The sequence below is a fragment of the Mauremys mutica genome, chromosome 9 (genome assembly GCF_020497125.1).
Source record: "Mauremys mutica isolate MM-2020 ecotype Southern chromosome 9, ASM2049712v1, whole genome shotgun sequence".
In the NCBI taxonomy this organism is placed as follows: Eukaryota; Metazoa; Chordata; order Testudines; family Geoemydidae; genus Mauremys; species Mauremys mutica.
Genome location: NC_059080.1, coordinates 59971998 through 59994724, shown reverse-complemented (window position 1 = coordinate 59994724; position 22727 = coordinate 59971998). Strand labels below are relative to the sequence as shown.

The window sequence follows — 22727 nt, the reverse complement described above, 5'->3', positions numbered from 1 at the left end:
TTGTGTTATATTTTACACCCCTGGAGTTTTCCCCATTTGGGATCTTCCTCATCCCTTGACCTAATCAAAGGCATAAGTTAATGAACAATCACCTCCCCAAAGCAGGCCTTTTGCATAAAAAGTTCCTTGGGTATCCAGCGATCCTCATTGTTCCCCAGAGCCACGTTCACTTTTAGAATAGCATCTCTTCCCTTTGAGCTGCTCTATCATGGCCTTGATTCTGTATCTGAAAGCTCAGCAGCTTGACTGTTTCAAAAGCAATCAGGACAACTAGCCACCAACCTAGAGTGACCTGTTCTCCCTGCTGATTCTTTCAGACCTTTGCAAACCTTACAAGCAACACCGCCCCCTGTGTTTCACTTGAACTCTTTTTCAAGCAACACCATGAGTTATTGACTGAAGTCTCTCACAAGAAATAAAATCAGTTCTAATATTGCTGATTTCCCCCTGTCCTTTTCTCTAGATTTTCTTCGAAATATACAAGTTCAAGTGGGGTTCTAGTTGTTTGGGAAACATACCCCAAATCCATATGGGTCCTTTGTCAGCTGAAAGCACACTGCTAGCCAGATTCTAAGATTTTGTTCTGCTGTTTCCTCTACAGAAACAAATGTGATGAAGCAGCATGGAGCTAAGGAGAGGAAAGACCTTCATAAAATCAAGTTTGCAGCTGACTTCTGAGAAAGCGCCATTGGTGGATGAGATTCCTACAGACAAGGATGATCTAGGAAAAGGCAAAAGGGTAGCAGCCGAGGGGAACAAAAGCGAAGTGGTCCAACTGGCAAGTTTGGCCACACACAAAAATGACCGATTTTCTAATACAACAACAAGGAGCGGGGCTAGTGAAAACATCTTAGTGCCATCTAGGTCTTCCTACAAACTGGTAAGAAAGAGTAAAACCCATGATTGTGTGATAGGGGTAGACAAAACAGAACAATGCAGCCACAGCGATAAAGCTTACAAGGAGGGCTCCTCAGCTCCAGGAAGAAGTAAAGGGCGACTTGTCAATAGCATCAGCTTTTCTGGGGTGGGGAGCACCCTGAATTCCAGTGGTAAGAAAGAGTCCGTGGTCAGCCCAAGCCAGTCCACTTGCAGCAGTCAGCAGATGATAGATTATAGAAACTTTGTGCCACAGATGCCTTTTGTACCAGCTGTAGCAAAAAGCATTCCCAGGAAGAGGATTTCCCTTAAGAGGTCTAAAAAAGGGCTCCGGGATATATTTCACATGAAAAAAAATAAACCAGAGAGCCTAACCCTGCTAGTTGAGAAGGGCAAGAGGCTGCCTTCTCCAGCGTGGAAGAGCGAGCTCTCAGGCAGGCTTGGGAAGTATCTTTTCAAACCCAGAGAAATCTTTGCAGCTGACTGCTTGGCACAAGACCTCTCCGACAGCGAAATGCAGTCCGACTCCTCCTATGACTACTGCAATGCTCTGTGTGAAGATGTCGCTTCTCTGAAGAGCTTTGACTCGCTCACTGGATGTGGGGAAATCTTTGCAGATGAGAGCTCTGCTCATTTGGAGCTGGAGAGCAGCAAAGAAGTGCTGGTGAGGCGATCCAAGCACAAAGAGAGCCCTGCCCTGGGGTCTTTTCAAGGGGGGGTGGAACAGCTGGCGTCCCCTGCCCAAAACGAAGCAGCTGACTTTGCAAAATTTTGGGACAACATCAACAAGTCGGTGCGATTACATCAGAGCACGTTATTTGATAGGAGGTTGTTGAAGATACCCAGTCCTGACTTGGGAAAGACTAAACGTGAAGCTGCTGCTTCAATGACTGACCTGCTGGTGTCACCTGATAAAGATCCTGACAGTTCCAAAGAAAGCTCCGTAGATACCGGGACACCAAAAAGTGACCACCAAGAATCCACCTCCACCAGTGATGAAGGATACTATGATTCATTCTCTCCTGGGCAGGATGATGAAATGAAGGAGGCTCAGACTCCTGGGGTTCCAGGTCGATTTCCCAGAGACAGTTACAGTGGCGATGCCCTTTATGAACTATTCTATGATCCCAATGAAGCCAAAATAAGCCCAGTCCTAGATGATGAGCTGTGTATGTCAGAAAGCATTTCAGAACAGGCCATTGAAATCCCTTTGTCAATTTACAGCTTTCATGTGGGAGCAGAGGAGAATATGGCTTCACAGCCAGCTGTTGACATCATTAGCCAGGGGTTTCTTCAGAGCACATGGAAAGGTAAGGAATGCTTGTTAAAGCTCTGTGATACTGAACTGTCACTGACCATGGGGATAATAAACTGGCTACGAAAAAACCCGGGATTGGTTTCCCCCACAGACCCGATTAGGAGTCCTGAATTACAGCTGGAAAAAAGTGGCGATCCATTGGTCTCCTGTAGTCCCAGTCTATGCCAGAGTGAGCACGTAGCAGCTGAGGAGGAAAAACAAACCAAGGGAGAAACTGATATTTCTAATCCAAAGTCTTCTTTGGCTGATGACGATGACACAGTCCAGATGTGTTTAGGGGGCGTGGCTGAAAAAGACCAAAGGGAGGTTTCTTGGCCTCACACAGCTAGTGAGCATTCTCACGTAAGAGAAGGAAACTGCCCTGAGGACTCATGTACTGCGTCTGGGCTTCAGGAAGCCAACAGCACATCAGGTAGTGTGCCAAGATCACAAGCTATTGGAGACACTTTAGGGACCCGTTTGTCTGAAAAAGAGAAGATGCCAGTTTTAGGAGATAAAGCCCCATTAACAAGCGACCTGAACATGGAGCCTGCTTGCCAGAGCTCTCAAAATCCTTCATTAAATGATAGCCAGGAAGTAGAATCCTGTTATTCTTATATGACTGCAGCAACTTCCCCAATGGATTCCCTAGAGACAGCAGATGGCAATAAAACAATATATCGTTCCTTGTCTATTTCCTGCGACAAGCCAATGCAGCCTCTTACTCTGAGACATTTTCAAAGCTACATCAGCCCCACACAAAGGGACAGTGACACTACTATAGTGCAGCTTCTGGAACGTTGTGTCACTCAAGTTGCATCCTTAAAAATCAGCTATGAAAACAAACATCTGGAAGACAAATGCATCGGGAATGAAATGAACAACATAATTTGTAAGATGTCTCAATACAAAAACAAAATATTGTTGCAAAATGAATGCAACTGTATCACCCAGAGTTTAGAATACCCTGGTCTCCCTCACACAAACCAAGATAATTATGAGACAAGCCTCAAAGCCAGTAATCCATATCAGTTGAAACAAAATAAGGAATTAATTTGCTCTAAAGATCAGAAACACAGAACAAATATCCTAGATCATATGAGTCAGGTCACCAGGAGTAAGATAAATTTTGAATATGCCCAGCTAAATAATCAAGCCCTCTCTTACATAAAAGACTTTACATTTGAACCCAGACCAAGTGACTCTAACAGCATGACACCCCTTAGTAGGCCAACATTTTTACCTCTCTTCAACTCCGTTTGCTCGGCTGCACCCAATGATTTTTCACAAGCCTGCACAAACAGTTCACTGGACAAACCATTGCAAAGTAATGAATCTAAGCAGTGCAGCACAACCTCATGCAGTTACACAGAAGAATACTACCAAGGACTCTCTGAACGGGCCACTCTTCCTAATAACCCAGAGCTGACTACCACAGACAGAGCAGTGACTGGCAAGAACCATCAATGACACACCGGTGTCACAAGGTAAGTTCTTGTAGAGACGATTGAAACAAAATGTGAAAAAATGAAATGTTAGCCATTCCCTTTAAACAGGATTAAGGCCCATTACACCTGGTTCTACTGAGTACTTTGTGCTCCTCACAGTTTGACCAGGTTCTTAATATCTGCTTTATAGAGATAGACAAACTAAGAAGAAAAGAAAGAGTTAAAATTGCACAGACTCCTGAAGCCAAGAGCCATATATTGCTTTAGGTAGGTGTCAAGTTCATCGATGTAAATGAGAGCTCCATGCAAAGGTGAAGGAGAAACTGGGTCTGATTCTTCATTCAGTTAAATCACATTCACACTCATGTAACTCCATCAAAATCAACAATGCCTAATTTTAGACTGTATTATAGGTGTACATTGGGTTGTTAGTGTAATATATGGGTACTAGTGAGTATTTCACAGGGATTGTTGCACATATTTACCTAGCAATTTTCCAGAATGTACAGAAAATTCAGGAACTTTCCTGATCACAACTGCAGAAACTGACATATTTGATACTGGATGTCAAAACATGGCTGCCATATAGTAAGTGTACAGAGAACTGCATCCATCACATAATGCTAGATTTTACAAAAGTTCCCTCCAATACTGATAATACAGCTTTATTTGCAGAATATGCCCCCCACACACACCTCCACCCTAGCGTCGCTACAAGAAGTTAAGGTAGTCTGGATATCTTGCTTGCAAGTGGAACCTTAACTGCATTTTGTGAGTTTCTAACTTTTTTTAATTTAACTCTAATGTCCTTGAAAAGTAACATGCCCTCAAACCACAGATTATTTATCATATTTAGAACTGCAGGGCTTAGGAGCCAGATGAGAAAGGGCCCCATTGTGGTAGGTGCTGTACCAACAGGAGAGACAGTTCCTGTCTTGAAGAGCTTACTGTCTCCTGCAACCTGAACTCCTCAGTAATGACAATTTGAGAGTGTATTCCTTAGTTTTTTAAATAGCTATAAAATGGGACTGGGGAGGGAAGGAAGTTTTGGAGCGGGATTGCCTTCTTCAGGTCAGTAAAAGGAGGACCCCACTAAATGTGCACCTCTTAAGATCCTTAGGAGAGAACCTGTCTCCTAGGGACCTGAGGAGATGTGTATCAGAACAGGCTCTGCCTGGCACTGGCCTTCTGAAGAGCTTTATGATGCTTGTTAGGACTGCACAATCTGTGCCTTGCAACACCCTTTTACAGGGTTTATGCATGGGGCAGGGGGTCTCCTGGGAGCCTTCAGAGCCTGTGCAGTGTGTGGAAGTGGGCTGCAGAGAGACAAGAGGGCCAGGGGGAGGAGCAAAGGAGAAGCTCAGTGCTTCAGGTGAAGGAACTGAAGAAACCCTAGCACTTCTTTGGCTTCTGCAGCAGGCAAGCATTCTGTAGCTCACAGCAGCATGAGTCCCCTCTCCTTAATCCACAGTGGTTTGTCAAGTAGAGAAGGCAAGGAAGGGAGAGTGCTCCTCCATGTACAAGCCCTAGGCTCGTTGAGTTCCTACCCCTCCAAAGCCTTTGAAAGCTCAGCCGCACCTTGCTACTGTTTTGACAAGCATCCCAACAGTAGCCAGAGGGTAGTACCTTTTGAAAGCTCTCAGCAAAGAAAAGGGCCAACCCCCCCCCCCACAAACTTTCCCCCTACCCCATACTGTGAAAACCTAGGTCTCCAGCAGTCATTTGATGCACTCTGCGACTATGATTGCTAGTTAATACCTTCTGAAAGTATACTTTATTCTACAACATTTTGGTGATGGGAACTAGATCTGAATCTAGTACAGGAAGGTGCTTTTTAACCCCTTTCTCCAATTATTTTTACATTTTGTAGAAAATTTTTAACTCAGGTCCAGGGCTAAAACTGCTGATTTTGAGGCCAGGGTGACTGTGGATTCTGAAGTGGGCTAAAATCAGTTATGTAAAGCATCCTAACTATGGACCTACCAGCGTCACTCCAATATCCAAAAAGAAAAAAAAATCCTGTATTGACTAGCTCACCTCATCAGCTGCAAAGTGTTCTGCTCTCTGCTATTGTACTTGTAATGACAATCCAAGATGGCTTCTTTTTCCACTATAGTTCACATAATTTCAGCTTGCACCTTGCCATGAAAGAACAGATTGTAGCTCTTGGAACTAGCTGCTGCTGTGAGATTTATAATAGAATAAAAAAGGAAAGATTAGCAGTCACAGTTACTACAGGTAAGTCCCCAATGCTGGCCAGATCTGCCTAGCATTAGATCAGTGGACTAATATATATGTTTGCTTGTTGTCTCTACTTTATAGTTGAAATTCATTCATAAGGCTCTGCTATGCAGATCCATTAGTTCTCGAGGTTGAACGGCTTGAAGAAATTCTATTTCTATTCACTGTCTGCTAGAAAGGGAGGGCAGAATTGTAGCTGATGTAACTGTCAGAAGTGGTAATATACTGTATCATAACATGGTATGAGATATACTGCAAATAGACGTTATTGGTCCCAGGGCATTTTCTACTGCATCATATCAAATGGCAGCTGCTATATGCCACCACTTGTCAGTGTAGATACCTGCAGTGTTAGGGATATAATAGAGTTCATATGCCACAGCACATGCCCCAAAGCGGTGTTAATATTTGCTCTTTGCAAAAGGGATATGCTAGTTTGTGACAGAAGATTTGTCTAACAAAGTAAAAATGAATAGTACACACATTTTACCAATTTAAAATGTAGATGGAATTTGTATATTTGTGGGTTGTGTGCTCAGAAGCATCATTTCGGGGAATCATTTTGCTACAGTCTCCTTCATTGTTATTACACTCTTACTGAAAATGAATTTACACAAAATTATTAAAATGGTATTTAGCATGGATGTTAGAAATAGCGGTGGTGGTAGCTATTAACAGTGTAACGTGGAGTTTTCCCATCTGGACTCATCTTCCCTGGTCGTTTTTGAGCCCACATTAACAGATGGCTTGTGGGTTCATTTTGGATTTAATATTTTGGAAGATGACTGAAGATCCTCTACCATATTGATGAAGGTGGGAGTGGGAGAAGGGCAGAAAATACACGGGGCACCTGCTCTAATGCTAGAGAGAAATACAACGATAAGAAAGTACACCTGCTCTGGGCAGGATTGCTTAAACCTAGAGAGTTTACACATGACAAAAGCTCTAAGGCTGCGATGATCACACTATTTTAAAATGTCATGCTTGGGAAAGGCTCTGTAGTGACAGTCATAGAGACTGAAGTCCTTAGTTTAGCCACAGAACAAACGCTGCACTGGCAGCATCAGTGCAGGCTTCCTACTGATAATCTTACACCCTGTCCTGCAGGAGGGGTGGAAGGGCAGTGAAGCCTCCATGCATGCAACAGGGATGGAGATGTTCAAACCTGGTGGTGATGTGCTTGTAGCTGAAGATCTCAAGTACCTTGACCTCCAAATGTTCCAGTTTCCCCAATGACAAATGACGCCATTCCTCCTCCCTCTTGCCAAACTGGCACATGCTTTCTCCTCAGCCACGTGAGACCAAATACACAGCTAGCGCTCTTCCCGAGTTCTCCAACCACACTTACCACCCCTCTTGACCTTCCTGTACCAGCTTCTCTCCTTTTCACTCTCACCTCCCACCCACTGAAGCCCGATGACTTTGGCAAGTAGCATGGCAACTGGGAGAAACAGCTCCAGATCCTCTTCATTCTCCCTCTCCCCTTCAATTCATGGGGTGAATTTGCAAATCCCATTTGTAAGTTACACATCAGTGGGTCACAACCAGTAATTCCCAGCACAATAGGTCTGTACCTAAAGCAGGAAAGGAGTGGTTTAACATCCTTGTTTTGAGATGTAGAACATGGGTGTGGCACCAGTGGAAGTTACTCGTAAGAAATACTTGGCAAGAGATTGACAAAAGTATTAAAACAGTTTGAGGGGCAGTGAATAGACATAACCTTACACGGCACTCTAAATTTGTGTTCCAATGGGTCACGAGAGCAGGCAGGTTCTAGACAATTGGGCCTTCCTCTGAGAATACCCTGACATTGGAGTTTCTAAAGCAGGAATCCCTCAGTTTGAACAGGAGGAGCTGCTGGGATGGCTTTCTCCTGGAGGGGAGTTCTCCCTGGAGACCACACCCCAGGAACTGACAGCAAGAACAGATTATACCACCATGACTGGACAGAGGTAGAGAGAGAAGCTCTCAGATTACTGGGCCCACATTCATTTTGGGATTCATAGATCTTAACAGATATTTTGAACCGCCCTCTTAAGTGAAGAGGTAGATAAGGCAGAATACCAAGCACTTATAAGTGCTCATAATAGCTCATCTCATTCAGATGTGAGCCCTTGCATCATCTGACATGTTTGGGTGCATTTCAGGGATAGCACTAAAGAGAGTGCATTGCAATAATCTAGCTTTAGGATTAGAAAGGAAGAGATGATTGAGACAAGGTCCATATCAAAAAAGGAATGGCTGTGCATCTTGGCCAAATGTAGATAAAAGAAGACACTACAGTGCAGGCCATAGCTGTCATCTAGCAACCGAGAAGCAGCAATGGGTATATATGACCCAGATACAGCAGAGAGATATTGTAAAGGTCAGATATAGATCTCCAATAAAAGGCATATTCATGGCCAATTCTAGTGCTTTCCCTTACCTATCATCTTCTCTTCCATCCTGTCTACCCTAAACTAGGCAGTTGGCTCCCCTGTGCGCGCACACCTCCCTCCCTCCCCAAAAGGCACAGGAAAATCAGAGATGCAATATTTGGATTTGACAGAAAGGGGATGTAGATTTGAGTCTCACCTAGATATTGGCTATGCTGTGGGCTAAAATATATCATTATCATCCCTAGTGGCTGTAGCTACATATTTAACAGGTGGAAAGAAAAAGATGGAACCCTGTAGAAATGCACTTGAGAGCCCTTGAGCGAGGAAAGAGCATCGTTACCCCTTCAAAGCCCATGGAAGTCAGTGCATTCCACTGTCTTCACTAGAGTTTGGGTCAAGCCCTAATGTCTTTTGGGAACTATCAGAAGCAAGTAGTAACTCACTCACTGAAGGGCCTTCCCCTCCATTTCCATATGATTCCACAACTGAGTAAACTGAATCTTGTGGAGGACAGCAGTATCCAACTTGGCTGAGAGATCTAACAAAATCAGTATGGATATGTTAGCCATATCCATTACCAGGAGAGAGGGGGCGAATGAGATGAGAGATGAGCCCCACTCACAGAGAATGCCATGCCAGCAATAGCCCCCTCCTTAAAATGATAGTTCTTTTACTGGAGAGCCCTCATTGATGGTAGCATGGAACAGGGAAACAGGTGATCTAAAATAATGGATCTGTGCTCCAGTATTGGCAAGAAGAATGTGCATTTCAACAGAAATGCACCCTTTTCTGAGACTTATGGATTTATAAATTGAGCTGCCCAAGCCTGTCTGCATGTAAGAAGCAGATTCTAAAATCTCATCTGACAGAATAAAACACACCCTACTCAGACAAAATGTATCATCATCAGGTACAAATTTACTGCTAGAGACATATGGTACCATGTAACAAGAGAAGATGGAGAGTAAGGTGATGGGCCACTGCCTTTACTAGTACATTTGAATGTTAGTCACCATGTGCCCAGACACTAGGGCTAGATGCTAAATTAAACAATTTTCTTCTTCATTAAACATTATGGCTTCCGGACTTGGCTCTGTATCACGGTACTGTCTGCATCTGACTTTTTCACTGATCTTTACTGTGTGTAAAATCAGAGCTTTGTCAGAAAGAGGAGGAGAGAAGGATTTCACCAGCATGTTTACCAGGAAAGATTTTTAGATGTACAGTTATCAACAAAGATGCTCTCTCAGAGGACAGATGCTCTATAAACAGTGTTAAATTTGTTTCATTTTGAAGCAGAGGAGATTGATTTGCCATTCTGCCCGTTATTGCAGTAGCAGGGTTTCCATGGATACAGTCTGATAGCGGTTGTTTTTTCCCCCTGGCAGCAGTAGAGGGCTAAATTCTGATCTCAGCTGCATCAGTATAAATCTGAAGCCACTGGAATTACTCCAGATTTGCACAGACAGCAGAATTTAGCTTCTAGTGTTTTGCAGCCCTGTAATCAGGATTTTCACTGGAGGGAAATCAAGTTCTGTATTCAGGAGGTGTGCTTAAGGCACAGCGCAAGCACAGCAAACCACCGTGTGTTACAAGTGAGAAGTGCAGATGAGCCAAAGCCCAAAATACAAACACATCAACTTCCTGTTCAGTGGCTTAGCAGACCCTCCTGCCAGTTAACTGCAAAACTTCAGGTCTGGTTTTGGCTACCAAATGAATTACCTCATAATATCTGCCTTGGATTGGACCAAATATTGTTTCATCCGTATTAAAAATGGTTGCTGTAGTGTGAAGAACACTTCCCTCTCTGCTCTTTTTCCCATGAAACACAGGAAGGCACGGAGGAAAAAAAACAAAGTCAGTATCTAATCTATTGAGCAGACATTTTAACCAATACCAGTATATAAGAGGATTGAACAAAGCAGCTGGCTCATAGAGTAGAGCAGAGGAGAAGGACTGACTGAGGCATATTCTGTAGCTGTTTGATTTTGTATTTACCAACCAGCTAGTAGCAAACAAAGGAATTTTGTTGTTTTTTTCTTGGGGGGCAGGTGAGGAGAAGGAGAGTTTTCAGTCTCTCTGTACTCATCTGTAGAACTCCTACCCTGCCTCTATTTTTAAGTTCCTCTTAAAAGCCCACTTCCATTGTGCTCTCTATATAAATTTTTGTTGATTTGTACCAACTTCCCATCTGGCGGTCCTCCCCTTTCCCGACCTCTGTCTGCTTGTCTGTCCGGTCATCCTTAGACTGTGAGCTCCTCGGGGCAGTGGCTATGTTTCAGCATAACTGCACCTGTATTTCCCCGCAGTCCTCCCTTGAAGACACTCACTTAAGGTTTCTGGCTCCCAGCCACCACCACTTTTGGGCAGAGACCTGCATCTTTTGCTCTCCTGACTGGGTTTTTTTTTTTTTTTTTTAAAAAGGCTGCACAGCTCCCTGCCTTACATTGTGGTATCCCCAGCAAGCCCTTCTGCCTAAAGGCCAGTGCCTGTGCTTCACTTTCTCTCTGAGGGCAGTGAGCAGTTGCAAGTACCATACAGTTCTTTCTAAGCAAACTCCTTTATTCTTAAGGAAAAAACAGAAAAAACATGTTAATAACCAATTACAGGTCCTATACACATACTAAAAGCTTACCAGGAGTCACCCATCAGTCTTATGGGGTCCCAGTAGGCCAAAATCTTTCCAACGGTTACCCATTTGTTGGATCAGAGAAGGCCCCGAGTCAGTTTAAAACAGACTTTTTATATCAAAAGCCCTTTCTTTGTTTTTTCCAGCAACCAACAGACAATCAGAACCAGTATATGCAAGTCTCCCCAGGGGGAAGTACCTCCCTGGAGGCATTTATTACTTAAGTGCTTCACCTTAATCATCCCCTACTGTTCTTAGTTGCCACAGCTCACCCAGGAACCTTCCCCCTTTCCCCTTGTGAGTTACATGCAGTCCCTGGCTTACAGTGGTACATAGGCCATTCATGCACTTAACACAAAATGGTCTCTACAACCTCATGCAATTATCTGTGATGTGTGCCCTATCTTGTTGTGTATCTGGCATAGCAGAGGCACTACCACAGATGTACGCTGTTCAGAGTGGATACCATCTTGAAGTGATTAGCAGAATACTAACATAATACAATACAGAATACCGTCACAAATTAATCAAACTGGTGGTGGTGTTTCAGAAAGATCGCTTGCACAACAGTCCTCGGGGACACTGGATAATACTGTTCACATTTTTCTTGGGGGAGGAGGAGGAACAAAAAAACAAAGAAACCACCAAACCCCAATAAAGATAACATCTTAAATAAAACCAACCCCCCTAGGCCTCCTTCAAAGCTTTAGTACTGCTCACTGAGAAACCTTCTCTAACAACTTTTCTTCCCCACCCCTGAGGGTCTGACTGCACTGCAATTGAAGCTTGGCTAGGCATACTGGCATTAGCTTTACCTGCACCAGCATGGCTAAAAATAGCAACAGCAGTATGGGCTTCGGCACTAGCTGTAGAAGCGCGACATGGACCCTGGTACGTACTTGTGTTACTGAACCCTGTGCTGCTGCATCAACACTGCTAATTTTAGCCATGCGAGCGCAGGTACATCTACCCAAGCTGCAATCATGCCTCAGATCTCAGTATAGATCTACTCTGAATCACTATTCTAGTCTCTGCTGGTCTTCTTTAGCTGCATTTGAGGTTCCCCTGCTGAAATTTGGGGAGCACAAGTTTTGTCACATGACAGTCCTCATTTTCATCGTTTGGTTATTGCCTTTAAAAGCATTTCACCTCTGGTTGAGAGCTAGAAAAGAGGAGATCATGTGGGAGTTGAGAACATACTACCTCTGTCTGCATGGGAAAGTTTTGCTGGCAGGTTGCCGTGTAATTCAGTGGGCAACTTTCTTCCTGAACATGTAGCTATTTTCTTCTAGAAAAGTTTCAGTAACACGTAAGTCAGGATGTATCTGAAATGGTATGTATCATAACTAGAGTGATGAGGCATTGATATAATCATGAGTCAGTGGTGGCCAGCTGTAGCACAGGAAGCATGCATAATTAACTGTACTTAGTAGGCAAATTCCTGTCTCAAGGGAGCACCCAAAATTGAGCACAATTCTCCATCACCTTTATTAAGAAACAATTCTAGCATGTGTCTCATTTAGTAACATCTATGGCTGTGGAGGCAGGTTCTAAATCCTTTATCTTATACCAGCGCTTGGACTCTGATGTTGACAGTACGGGGAGCGGATAGTGCATGACTGGAGAGTCTCTTTACTGCGTGAGGCATTAAAGCACAGCTTCTCTGTCCCTCTGTGAGCTCTTTGGATGAGGGTTAAAAACGTCATGGCACTTACTGAAAGTGACGGGAGACAGTGATGACTGTTGCCTAAATTAAATAATGGGTCTGCAGGTAACAAGGGGCCCTTTTCTCATAACCGCTTCTCCTTCCTTGAGGGCTGATTTTATTTTCGAAGGAAAAACTGGGACATTATGATGGGGTGTCACAGGGAAGCATTTTGGGGGCATATGGGAGATGTGGGAAGGAAGAGACTTCAGTTTGTTCTTCCTATTTCCCCATTCAGAATAAAAACAAAGAAAATAAACAAAAACAAAACACTGGGACACTTTACAGTCAAGGACAAGGTATGAGAAAAAACAGTATTTATCCCTCTATCGCCTCTTCACTGATCTCTTAGACTCAACCTTTCCCCCCCCCCCCCATCTGGCCCTAACCCTTCCATCTCCTCCATGCCCACCAGTTCTCCCCCTCCCATTAACCAATTGTGCTCAGCTCTCCCATCTCACAATCTGTCAGTTCCCTCAGCTCCCTCCTACCCAACCCCAACCTGCTCAGAAGCCCCCCCTCCTCCACGCCTATCCCCTCAAGGCTGAGAAAACACAGCTTGGAAAACACCCCCTCATCCCTGGACCATCTCCCAGAAAACCCTCCAGGACTCTGACAAATCATCCCTAGGCTCAGAAGGCTTCCCCTCTCCTACCTGACACCCACCACCACCAGGCTCAGAAGGCCTCTCCGTCCCCATTCCTACTCATTTCTGAGCCTGAAGTTGCACAGGCAGCAGGGAGAGATTGTTTTGCACAGGGTGGGTAATGCATAAAACTAAACTGTACAATTGCTACAACAGGTCAGCTGTAATAGATGCATGGTTCTTTTCTTAAATTATTATTACACTAGAGATGTGTGCTGACTTTGTGGAATTCCACCCTGCAGCAAACTGCAAATTATTATGCATGAAATGAAAATGCAGTGGTCTGCATAGGGTGACCAGATGTCCTGATTTTCTGGGGACAGTCCCAATTTTTGGGTCTTTTTTTATATAGGCGCCTATTACGCCCCCCCCATCTCGATTTTTCATATTTGCTGTCTGGTCCCCCTAGGCCTGCGCACCAGGAGAATACAGCTAGCCCTGCACAGTAACTACAGCGCTGTAGCCACAAAAGCCATCCAAGTTCAGACAATTAAACCCCACAAGGCAACAACAAAACCAAACTTTGCACTGTGTTCCCAGTTCATATTTGCACAGGGGTAGATGACTACACAAGGTGCAAGGCAGTGGAGAATCAGACCCCAAGATTCAGCAAGACTAAGGGTTATTTTTTCCTCCATTGCTGTGTATTTAATGTGTCACGGGCACATTTTTTTCCTTATCAGAAACAAACCAAGGTGGCCTCTGGACTCCACTATTCAGGAGATCAGATGATAAAAGAACCTAAGTTCTTTAAGATGCATTTCTTTAAAAAGAGTAGCTATAATACGAGGCACTTACACAGAAAATTATTCTTGAACTGTTAACTAATGAATTAACATGAACAGTTTGTTACTTGCAAAGTCTAGAATTATTGGTATGTGGCACTATATTGCTATTTACACAGGAGAAGCATCTGCTCTGTGCTACTCTACTTAGCACAGTTAGTTGAATCAAACAATATGTTGGGCATTGACTGGTTACCTTCTTATGTTTGCTATATAGTTGGTTAAAAACAGTAAATTTTTTCATGAACACTAAACATAATGAAATTTTTCTTGACATTTCAAAATCTGGAAATTTTTCACAGCTCTAGTTTGTAGTAAATTGTGCTTTTCCATAGCACTTCAGCCCGTTTGTGGTATGGAATGGTATTGATTGTGCTCTCTCATCGAAAGGAAACCCATCAATAATTTTCCAAGATGCCTGACATTTGCATTAAGCTATCATTCAAATTCATGCATTTCAGACATGTTCTTTTTCCACAAAGATTTCTGCAAGTGAATATTTGCTCACAGGAATGCTCACGGATATAAAGCAATTTATTTTTGCATATTTCCAGTACTTTTCTTGCAATATTTCCCAGCTCTAATCATTAACATAAAAAGTGTAAGGCATAGGCTTATTTAATACTGCAGCCTGATCCTGCTGTCATCGAACTCAATGCCAAAACAAACCATTATTGACTTCACTGGAAGCAGGATAGAGTCCTGTTTATAATTGCAGACATTCACCATAAACAATACAGGAAGAAACTGCACTAGAAATTGTCACAACTGCAACTTTGAAAGATGTTTTGTATTTTGCTTTTTCAACTCCGCTTTTAAAGAAATATTCCCTGGGTTGTTATTAACTCTGCTTGCTGATGCTGCACCTTGGAACTGAGAAATGCTAGCACATCATCTTATATTTTGTTTTCTGTAAATGCCAAAAAAAAAAAAGCCTGGTTGTGGCAGAAAATAGAAAACAATTCAGGAAAATAGCTGCTGTTTAGTCCACTACTATTAAATACAGGATGCTGCAGTTCACAGCACTCAGACAGACAGAGGTTGGATTTCCTTTCCTTTCCCATTCTTTCTTGCTTTGAATGTACAATGAAGTTGGTTTTTGCTCTGAAAAGCATTAAGTAGACTGTTGCTATAGCAACCAACTCCCCGAAACCCTTTATAATAAGGATGGTAGTCTAACAGCCCACAAAAATAGGTCTCAAGAAAAACAAGTCTTACAGCTTCCTGGCTAATATTCTTAAACTCTTAAAATAATTTTTATCTGAACTGGGCAAGGTTGTTTAAGTTATGCGGCAGCAGAGATTTTTGTATTGAGAAGTAATTTGCTTAATAGCTGAGGTGATAAAAATATACAATAACCCACCTTAACTGTATTTGCCAAGAAACAGCAGGGATGTCATTTAAGATTTCTGCTTGATTTTGCAGAGTCTCGATCAATAAAGAGATCGTCAGAAGTGCTCTTGGAATATCATCAGTAAAATCGCAGGACATTAAATCAGTCCTATATTGACTAATTTAACAATATTTCTAGCTTCTTTCAGAATTCAAAAGCTGCTTGACTTTCAGTTCATGTGAAAACACTGATGGCCCAATTTTCTGTTGGGGAAAGGAATTATAATATGAAGTTGATTTCTCCCCCCAGGTCCCCGCCAGTGTTTGTTAAAATGGATGCCAGCTAGATTCTAGGGCAGAGTGTCACAAGTGAAACACCAGTTAGGAGCAGATGATTCTAAATCTTTATTTAAAAATAATATTTAGTGCAGATCCAGGGCTATGCCAGGTAAAAATGAAAGCTTGCAAGGATTTGCTGGTTCAAATGTGAAAGTTTAATATTGTGATGTATATAAAGATAGAGGTTTATTCTGCCCTGACCTACATTCTGGGGTTTGATAGAATGGTGATCAGATAGTAGGACATTTATTCTTTCTGCCTATATCATAGGTAGGTTTGTGCCCCTCAGAAGAAATTTGTCAAATACCTTGTTGACAGAAAGTCTATGGCAGAAATAGGTGGCACTAGTAAAATATACACAAAGAAGGGCCAACGCTGTTGCCTAAGGGGAATAAAAACTGCTACTCCCTGAAGATCAGAGATTGAGACAAAAAAAATCAGGCTGTAGCTCCCCAGACCACGAAAAGATGGAGGTACTTCATGGGATTAGATACTCTGCTTCTGCAAGGGAAACACTGCATCGCTTTAAAGCATCCCTTGGCTAACCCAAAGCTATTAACAACAAGCTCCAGAATGAGCCACATTCACCCTTTCATCAGGAAGATATAGCTCAATAACAGACCTTTTGAATGGTGGGAAAAGGGGACAGTAGAAGGACCAAATCCTACTTCTCTCACACACCCTACATTACCAGGGGCGGCTCTAGGAATTTGGCCGCCCCAAGCAGGGCGGCATGCCACAGGGGGCACGCTGCCGGTCCTGCGGCTCCGGGGGACCTCTTCCAGACGTGCCTGCGGAGGGTGCGCTGGGACGGCGACTGGCGGCTCCGGCGGACCTTCCGCAGTCATGCCTGCAGGAGGTCTGCTGGTCCAGCGGCTCCGGTGGACTTCCCACAGGCATGACTGCGGAAGGTCCGCCGGAGCCGCCTGCTGCCCCGCCGGCAAAATGCCGCCCCAAGCGCGCGCTTGGCGCACTGGGGTCTGGAGCCAGCCCTGTACATTACAAATACTTATGTCCTTAGTCTGGTGATTAGCATATCTCAGTAGAGTTCTGCAGATAATCTCAGTGGCCTTGGCAATATTTCTGGAGTCTTATTTTCATACAAATGCACTGCTCTTGAACAATTTCTGAAGTGGAGTGGCATAGATATCTGACAGTAAGAGACAGCCTATGTAAAGAATGCTTCTACCTACCTATTGGTCCTTCAACAAACATTATGTCATAAAAAATAAACCTCATGGTATGGACATTTCTTCTGCTATTCAGCTATTCTCCTTTCTTCTATTACTCCTGAGGGCATTCTGCTCCAAAAAATTAAAATTTCTGTGCACAATATTTGAAAATTCTGCAAATGTGTCAAATGTGGAGGCTCCAGCATGGCATTGGGGAGCACAGACCACTGGCTGCACAGAGATGGGACATCACTGTGCAGCTCCCCCCTCTCAGGACATGGACTCAGCGGTGAGGCTGCATCCAACCCAGACACAGCGCAAGGAGTGGGCCTGCCCCAGAAACACCCCAGAGCCCTGCCCCTCTTTGCCAGGTGCACCAGGTATGGGTAGGAAGGCTCAGCAAGACAGGATCCAAGTGTGGAGAGAATCCAGGTGTGGGTTGAGAGGGCTCTGTGTGGGGCAATCTGGGTGCAGGCGGCTCAGTGGGGGGATCTGGGTGCGGGGGAGATCTGGATGCACAGGAGCTTGTTGGGGGGTTCTGGGCAGGCTCACTGGGGAGAGGGGGTCCAGATGCTGGGAGAGTGGGGATCAGTGGGGTTGGGATCCAGGTGGAGCTGGTTGGGGCTCAGTAGGATGGGGATCCGGGTGTGGGTAGCTCATCAGGGTGGTCCAGGTGCAGGGGGAGTGGGGCTCATTGTGGGGGTTCTGGGTGCGGGGGGGGAGGCTCGGTGGGAGGGTCTGGATGCATGGAGGTTGGAGCAACTCCCTGTCGGGTGATCTCTCCCCCTGAAGCCGAGGAGTTATGGGTGCAGGAAGGTGGGGGAGTTTGCAGAGCTTCCTAAAGCCAGGGGAGAAATCTGGGGGTGCGTCTGACCTGGCCCCGGATGCTGTGCAGGGGAAGAGGAAGTTCTGTTCTCCCCAGCCCAGATGGGACTAGCAGCTGAGCCCGGCACAGGATAGGAGCCACCAGCTGTGTCCTCCCCAGTCCTGCCCCTGCCCCACAGTGATTTACCTCTCTGCCGGCTGCCCTTGGCACCTGAAACATACTGCTGGGGAAGGTCACATGACCACTTCTGTGGCTTCCCTTTGCTTCCCCGTCAGAAAGTCATTTTTCTGTGGGGAAACAAAGAAATCTGCAAGGGACAAATTCTGCACATGCGCAGTGGTGCAGAATTCCCCCAGGAGTAATCTATTACCCCTTGTTACTGAAGTCCACCTTCAGAATGTCTCTCCTTCTTTGGTGCTCATATCTCTTCCTCTAGTCACGCATTAGGGAAAATATATTTCTATATGGCCAAATCTTGCAGTGCATTTTCAGCCAAACACCAATTAAAGCCAGGGCCACCCAGAGGATTCCGGGGACCTGGGGTGTTCGGCAGCGGGGGGCCCCGCTTCGGCGGTAAGTCGGCGGCGGCGGGTCCTTCAGTTCCGGGACCCACCGCCAAAGTGCCCCAAAGACCCACGGCAGGGACCCCCCCCTCTGCCGAATTACCGTCAAAGCGGGACCCGCCGCCGAAGTGCAGCCCCCACCGCGGTTCTTCGGGGCACTTCGGCGGTAATTCGGCAGCGGGGGGGGTGTCCTTCAGTTCCGGGACCCGCCGCCAAATTACCGCCGAAGACCTGGCTGCACTCCGGTGGCAGGTCCCGCTTCGGCTGTAATTCGGCGGCGGGGGGGTCCTTCTATCCTGGAGAGGAAGGACCCCCCCGCCAGTGAAGACCGGGAGCGAAGAAACTCCGGGGTCCCGGCCCCGCGAGAGTTTTCCGGAGCCCCCAGAGCGAGTGAAGGACCCCGCTCCAGGGGCCCCGAAAAACTCTTGTGGGAGCCCCTGCTGGGCCCGGGGCCTGGGGTAAATTGCCCCACTTGGCCCCCCCCCTCTGGGCAGCCCTGATTAAAGCCAACAGAGATTTTGACTGATTAAAAAAAAGTCTGTAGGATATTGAATATCTTTCCTCATGAAACCAACCCCACCAGCTTCCCTCATTCATATTGCCCCCCTCTGAATTCTTTGTAATTTGTTATCTTTCTGATACTGAAGCACACAGCACAGTATTCGATAATCTAGGTTAGACTGAGCTGTGCTGTATCGAGTTGTACAATCTTCTCTCTGGTCCTACAGTGAAGGATTGTGATGAAATACCATGTAAACTAAAAGGTGCACTACATTCCCTTATGTTGCTAAAAGAAAGCAAAAGAAGTTTCCTCTGCCTGTATCGGATATGAAATGCTTTATTGGGCTAACCCCACACAGCAGATGGTGTGCAGTGATATTTTGGCAATCCTTCAGGTAGACAGCTGAGTAGCCAACATGCCCAAACTGTCAAAGCGAAAGTGTTTTGGCAAAAGACTCAGGGCCTGTTTCTCCATTCCCTCAGGGTATGTCTACACTACCCGCCCGATCTGCGGGTAGTGATTGATCTATTGGGGATTGATTTATCACGTCTAGTGTAGACGTGATGCAATTGATCCCCGATCGCTCTGCCGTTGACTCCAGAACTCCACCGTGCACGAGAGGTGGAAGCGGAGTCGACGGGAGGGCGGAAGCGGTCGACTCGCTGCCATCCTCACAGCCAGGTAAATCGACCTAAGATACGCCGACTTCAGCTATGCTATTCGCGTAGCTGAAGTTGCATATCTTAAGTCGACTCCTGCCCCTGCCCCCCAGTGTAGATCTAGCCTTAGACTAGTGATATGTCATGTGACTACCGAAATTCGGGAGCGATGCCTCTCGATGACGTCACTTGTTGGCGACAAGCGTCGTCATCGAGAGGCGTCCCCGCCGAAATGCCACTGAAATTCGGCGGCATTTCAGCAGGTGCTCTCCCAGGGTCCAGGACGCGGGTGCATTAAGATGCCCCCGCAGGCACCATGGCACCCACGGGCACTGCGTTGGGGACCACTGGTGTAGACCATAATTATGATTTTTGAACTAGCAATGAATGAAGACAATGACTTCTAACTATCTAGGCCAAAAACTTGTTATATTTACCAATCAAGTCCTTCACCTCTATTTTATGTAATTATGTAAACTGAGGTTTAAAGAACTATTCTAAAAAGAATGCAGCCAGTCTCTTGAAGGACTGGGCTAGAGAGTCAGACACTAGTGACTGGCAGTGAAGAAAAGGCTTAATAATACTTGAGGACCCAGAGAGAGAGAAGGGGACTAACCTCAGCATCACTGGGCTGTTCTTTGCTTGTACTCTGAAGCAAGCACGGTGTCCATGAGCATGACACAGAGAGCTTTGCACAATCTCCATGTAAGCGATGCATCCTCTGGATTAGGCAGGACAAAAAAGTTTTATCTCTAGTCAGTAAAGAAGCCAATAGTCAAGTTCCAACACAAAGAATGGTCACATTTCCTGCTGCCAGCTATAAATACCTCAACAGCTCACTTTTACAGGTGCAATTAAAACATAATGCAGATTGGAGTAAATTTAAAGGGACACCCAACTGTATAATCCTTTTCAAAGTAACTTTACCGTCCTAGCGCCTGGGAAGCTCAAAATTGAGATCTGTTCAAATCAGTTTTGCATGTTTTTAAATTAATATTTCTAAAAACAGAAGCAGCTGCAATGCATACACCCTGGCACAAATTTTGCAATCATATGTTCACTCCTGGAGGGCCAAAGCCTGTTTTCCTGCACATACCCAGAACAAATGGGCTATCAGCAGGGGATTGCCTCTGGAAAGAGAATCCTCCCCAGTCTGCAGAGCAACAGCCTCTGTGGTCTCCCAAGGTTCAGGTTTTAGTCAGTGGATCCATGTACCTGCAGACCCCCTGGCATTTCCACACCTTTCAGCTGACCCACTGAGACTTCTTTTTAGCACTGTTGTGGCAAGCTGCCACAGAGTGCTGCTACCTAGCATGTGTAGGATGTGCAAAGTCCCTTTCTTGCCCTTTCCATGGCCTGCTCCCCCACTCCCTAGCTGTTTTATTTATTCTTGGTTCTTGTATATCCACACAATGGAGAGAGCACAGGATTTGGCCCTAAAATAAGTGTTACATTCAACTGAGCTGACAGGTCTTTGCAGCTGGTATTATTAATAAATGCACCGTTTGTTGTTGTGATTTATAATGGGATGTGTCATGTATAAAGAGAATAAGCGCTCCATGTATCTTCCAATTCGTTTGGAAGCACTTTCTGGTTCTTTGCCTGAGAGGTTTCAGACAACAGTAGCATTGTTAGGAATGAATTGCTACTCCTTAATGTTCAGTTACAAGCATTACTGGCTGAGTAAATTATTACTGACCTTTGTCTTACTAGTTTCTTTTTAAAGATTCATGAAACTTTTGAAAAATTCAATTGAAAAAAGGTGTCTGAAAGTCTGACAGAGAATGAATCAGAAGAGAGAGTGTGTGTGTGTGTGTGTGCATAAGTGTAAAATGGACAAGCTGACTTGCACTACCATACTATTATTGTACTGCTGTTTAGAGTAAGGGGGCAGTACCCTACCTGGCATGTCTACACCTTGAAGATCCACTCCACGGCTGTTCTGCTAAAGGCTAGTGCAGCAAAAACAGGCTTTTTGCAACCATTCCCAGTCCCCGAGGCCTGTCCGTTAGGGTGCTGTGCCAGGATTCCTTACTTATGGGCATATAGTCGTCAATTGTCTGCCGCACATACAGTCTGAGGATACTGATTTATAATATCTGTGCTGCTAAGAAACTGGCTGGCTTGCACCCTGCTCTGTGTCTAGTTTAATCAGGCCATCCACAAATTGGTGGATACTGAAAAGATGTAATAAAGATATTTCCGACATACATCCTTGCCCACACTGTACATTCTTGACACGGCAAATACTTGCTTACACAGTAAACTATACCTCAGGAGTCAACAGGACAAACCATTTAATTTTTCTAACACAGGAGTCAAAAGAATATTTTTTTTTGGTTGGCAATTCGAATATATGAGCAAGAATAGAGAAACTTGTAATTATTTGCCTAATAACTATACTTCACAATTATATCTCCATTCATCCAAGGATTTCAAATCACATTTGAAACATTAACAAATCTTCACAGCCAGAAAGTAGTTATTCAGTGTCATCCCCAGGACATTGGAAACTCAGGCCCTTAGTGTTTGAGCTGGCCACTCCAGAACTGGAGGCGCCAAACATTCATGGACATTTGAAAATGTAAGGCCTACATTCCTTGCTCATGAGGAGACAGCAAGTCAGTAGCAGAACCAGGAACAGAACCCAGAACTTTTGACTCCTGTTTCCACATTCTAACCAGTCAACAACAATCCATGAAGATACCTTAGGTGAAAATTACTACCCGTATAATCCACTACAACTCCATTGGTTACATATTGGATTGTGCTGAAGAGAGCACATGCATCCCTTACAGAGCATATGCGCCCTTCAGGTGATGTAGGCTCAACCCTAATTCTATTAAATCAGCCTAGTAAATCAGTAACAATTGTTATCTAGTAAAAGTCATGACAATAATCCTAAATCAATAAACTCCTCCAAAAGGAATTGTCATGTCATTCATCATTTATATTTCCTGTCTAGCGCTAATTAAATAGAGGTCCCAAAAATTAAGTGAAAACAAACAATGAAAATATGAATAGCAGCCCTATTTGAACAAAATCTCATGATGAAAAAATCCTACCCCAAACAGAGGTCTAACAGAGGAAGAAGAACTAGACAAATCATGAAATCCACCAGGGACTTGGTTATTATCAACCCTAATTCATACAGATGGCACTCACATGAGAGCAAAGGGCAGCATTATTAAGCCATCAGATAGATTTCTGACAGTTATAGGAAAGATTTTCTTGAGGCTGTATCATGGAAAGAATCTATTCCATTGTAAACACTCAAATTGATACAATAAAATCTAACATAAAAACTAGTTTACACAGCTATAATTTTA

General features: G+C 44.6%; 1 protein-coding gene across 1 annotated transcript in view; it reads left to right on the top strand.

The window, feature by feature from the left end:
• AMER3 (APC membrane recruitment protein 3) overlaps positions 1 to 22727 on the top strand; it is a 48592-nt gene that overhangs the window by 5844 nt on the left and 20021 nt on the right. Inside the window, exon 2 of the mRNA XM_045030912.1 lies at positions 602 to 3660. Within this exon, the coding sequence (XP_044886847.1) occupies positions 623 to 3643 (3021 nt within the window). The 5' untranslated portion in view covers positions 602 to 622 and the 3' untranslated portion in view covers positions 3644 to 3660. The remainder of the gene's footprint in view (positions 1 to 601; positions 3661 to 22727) is intronic.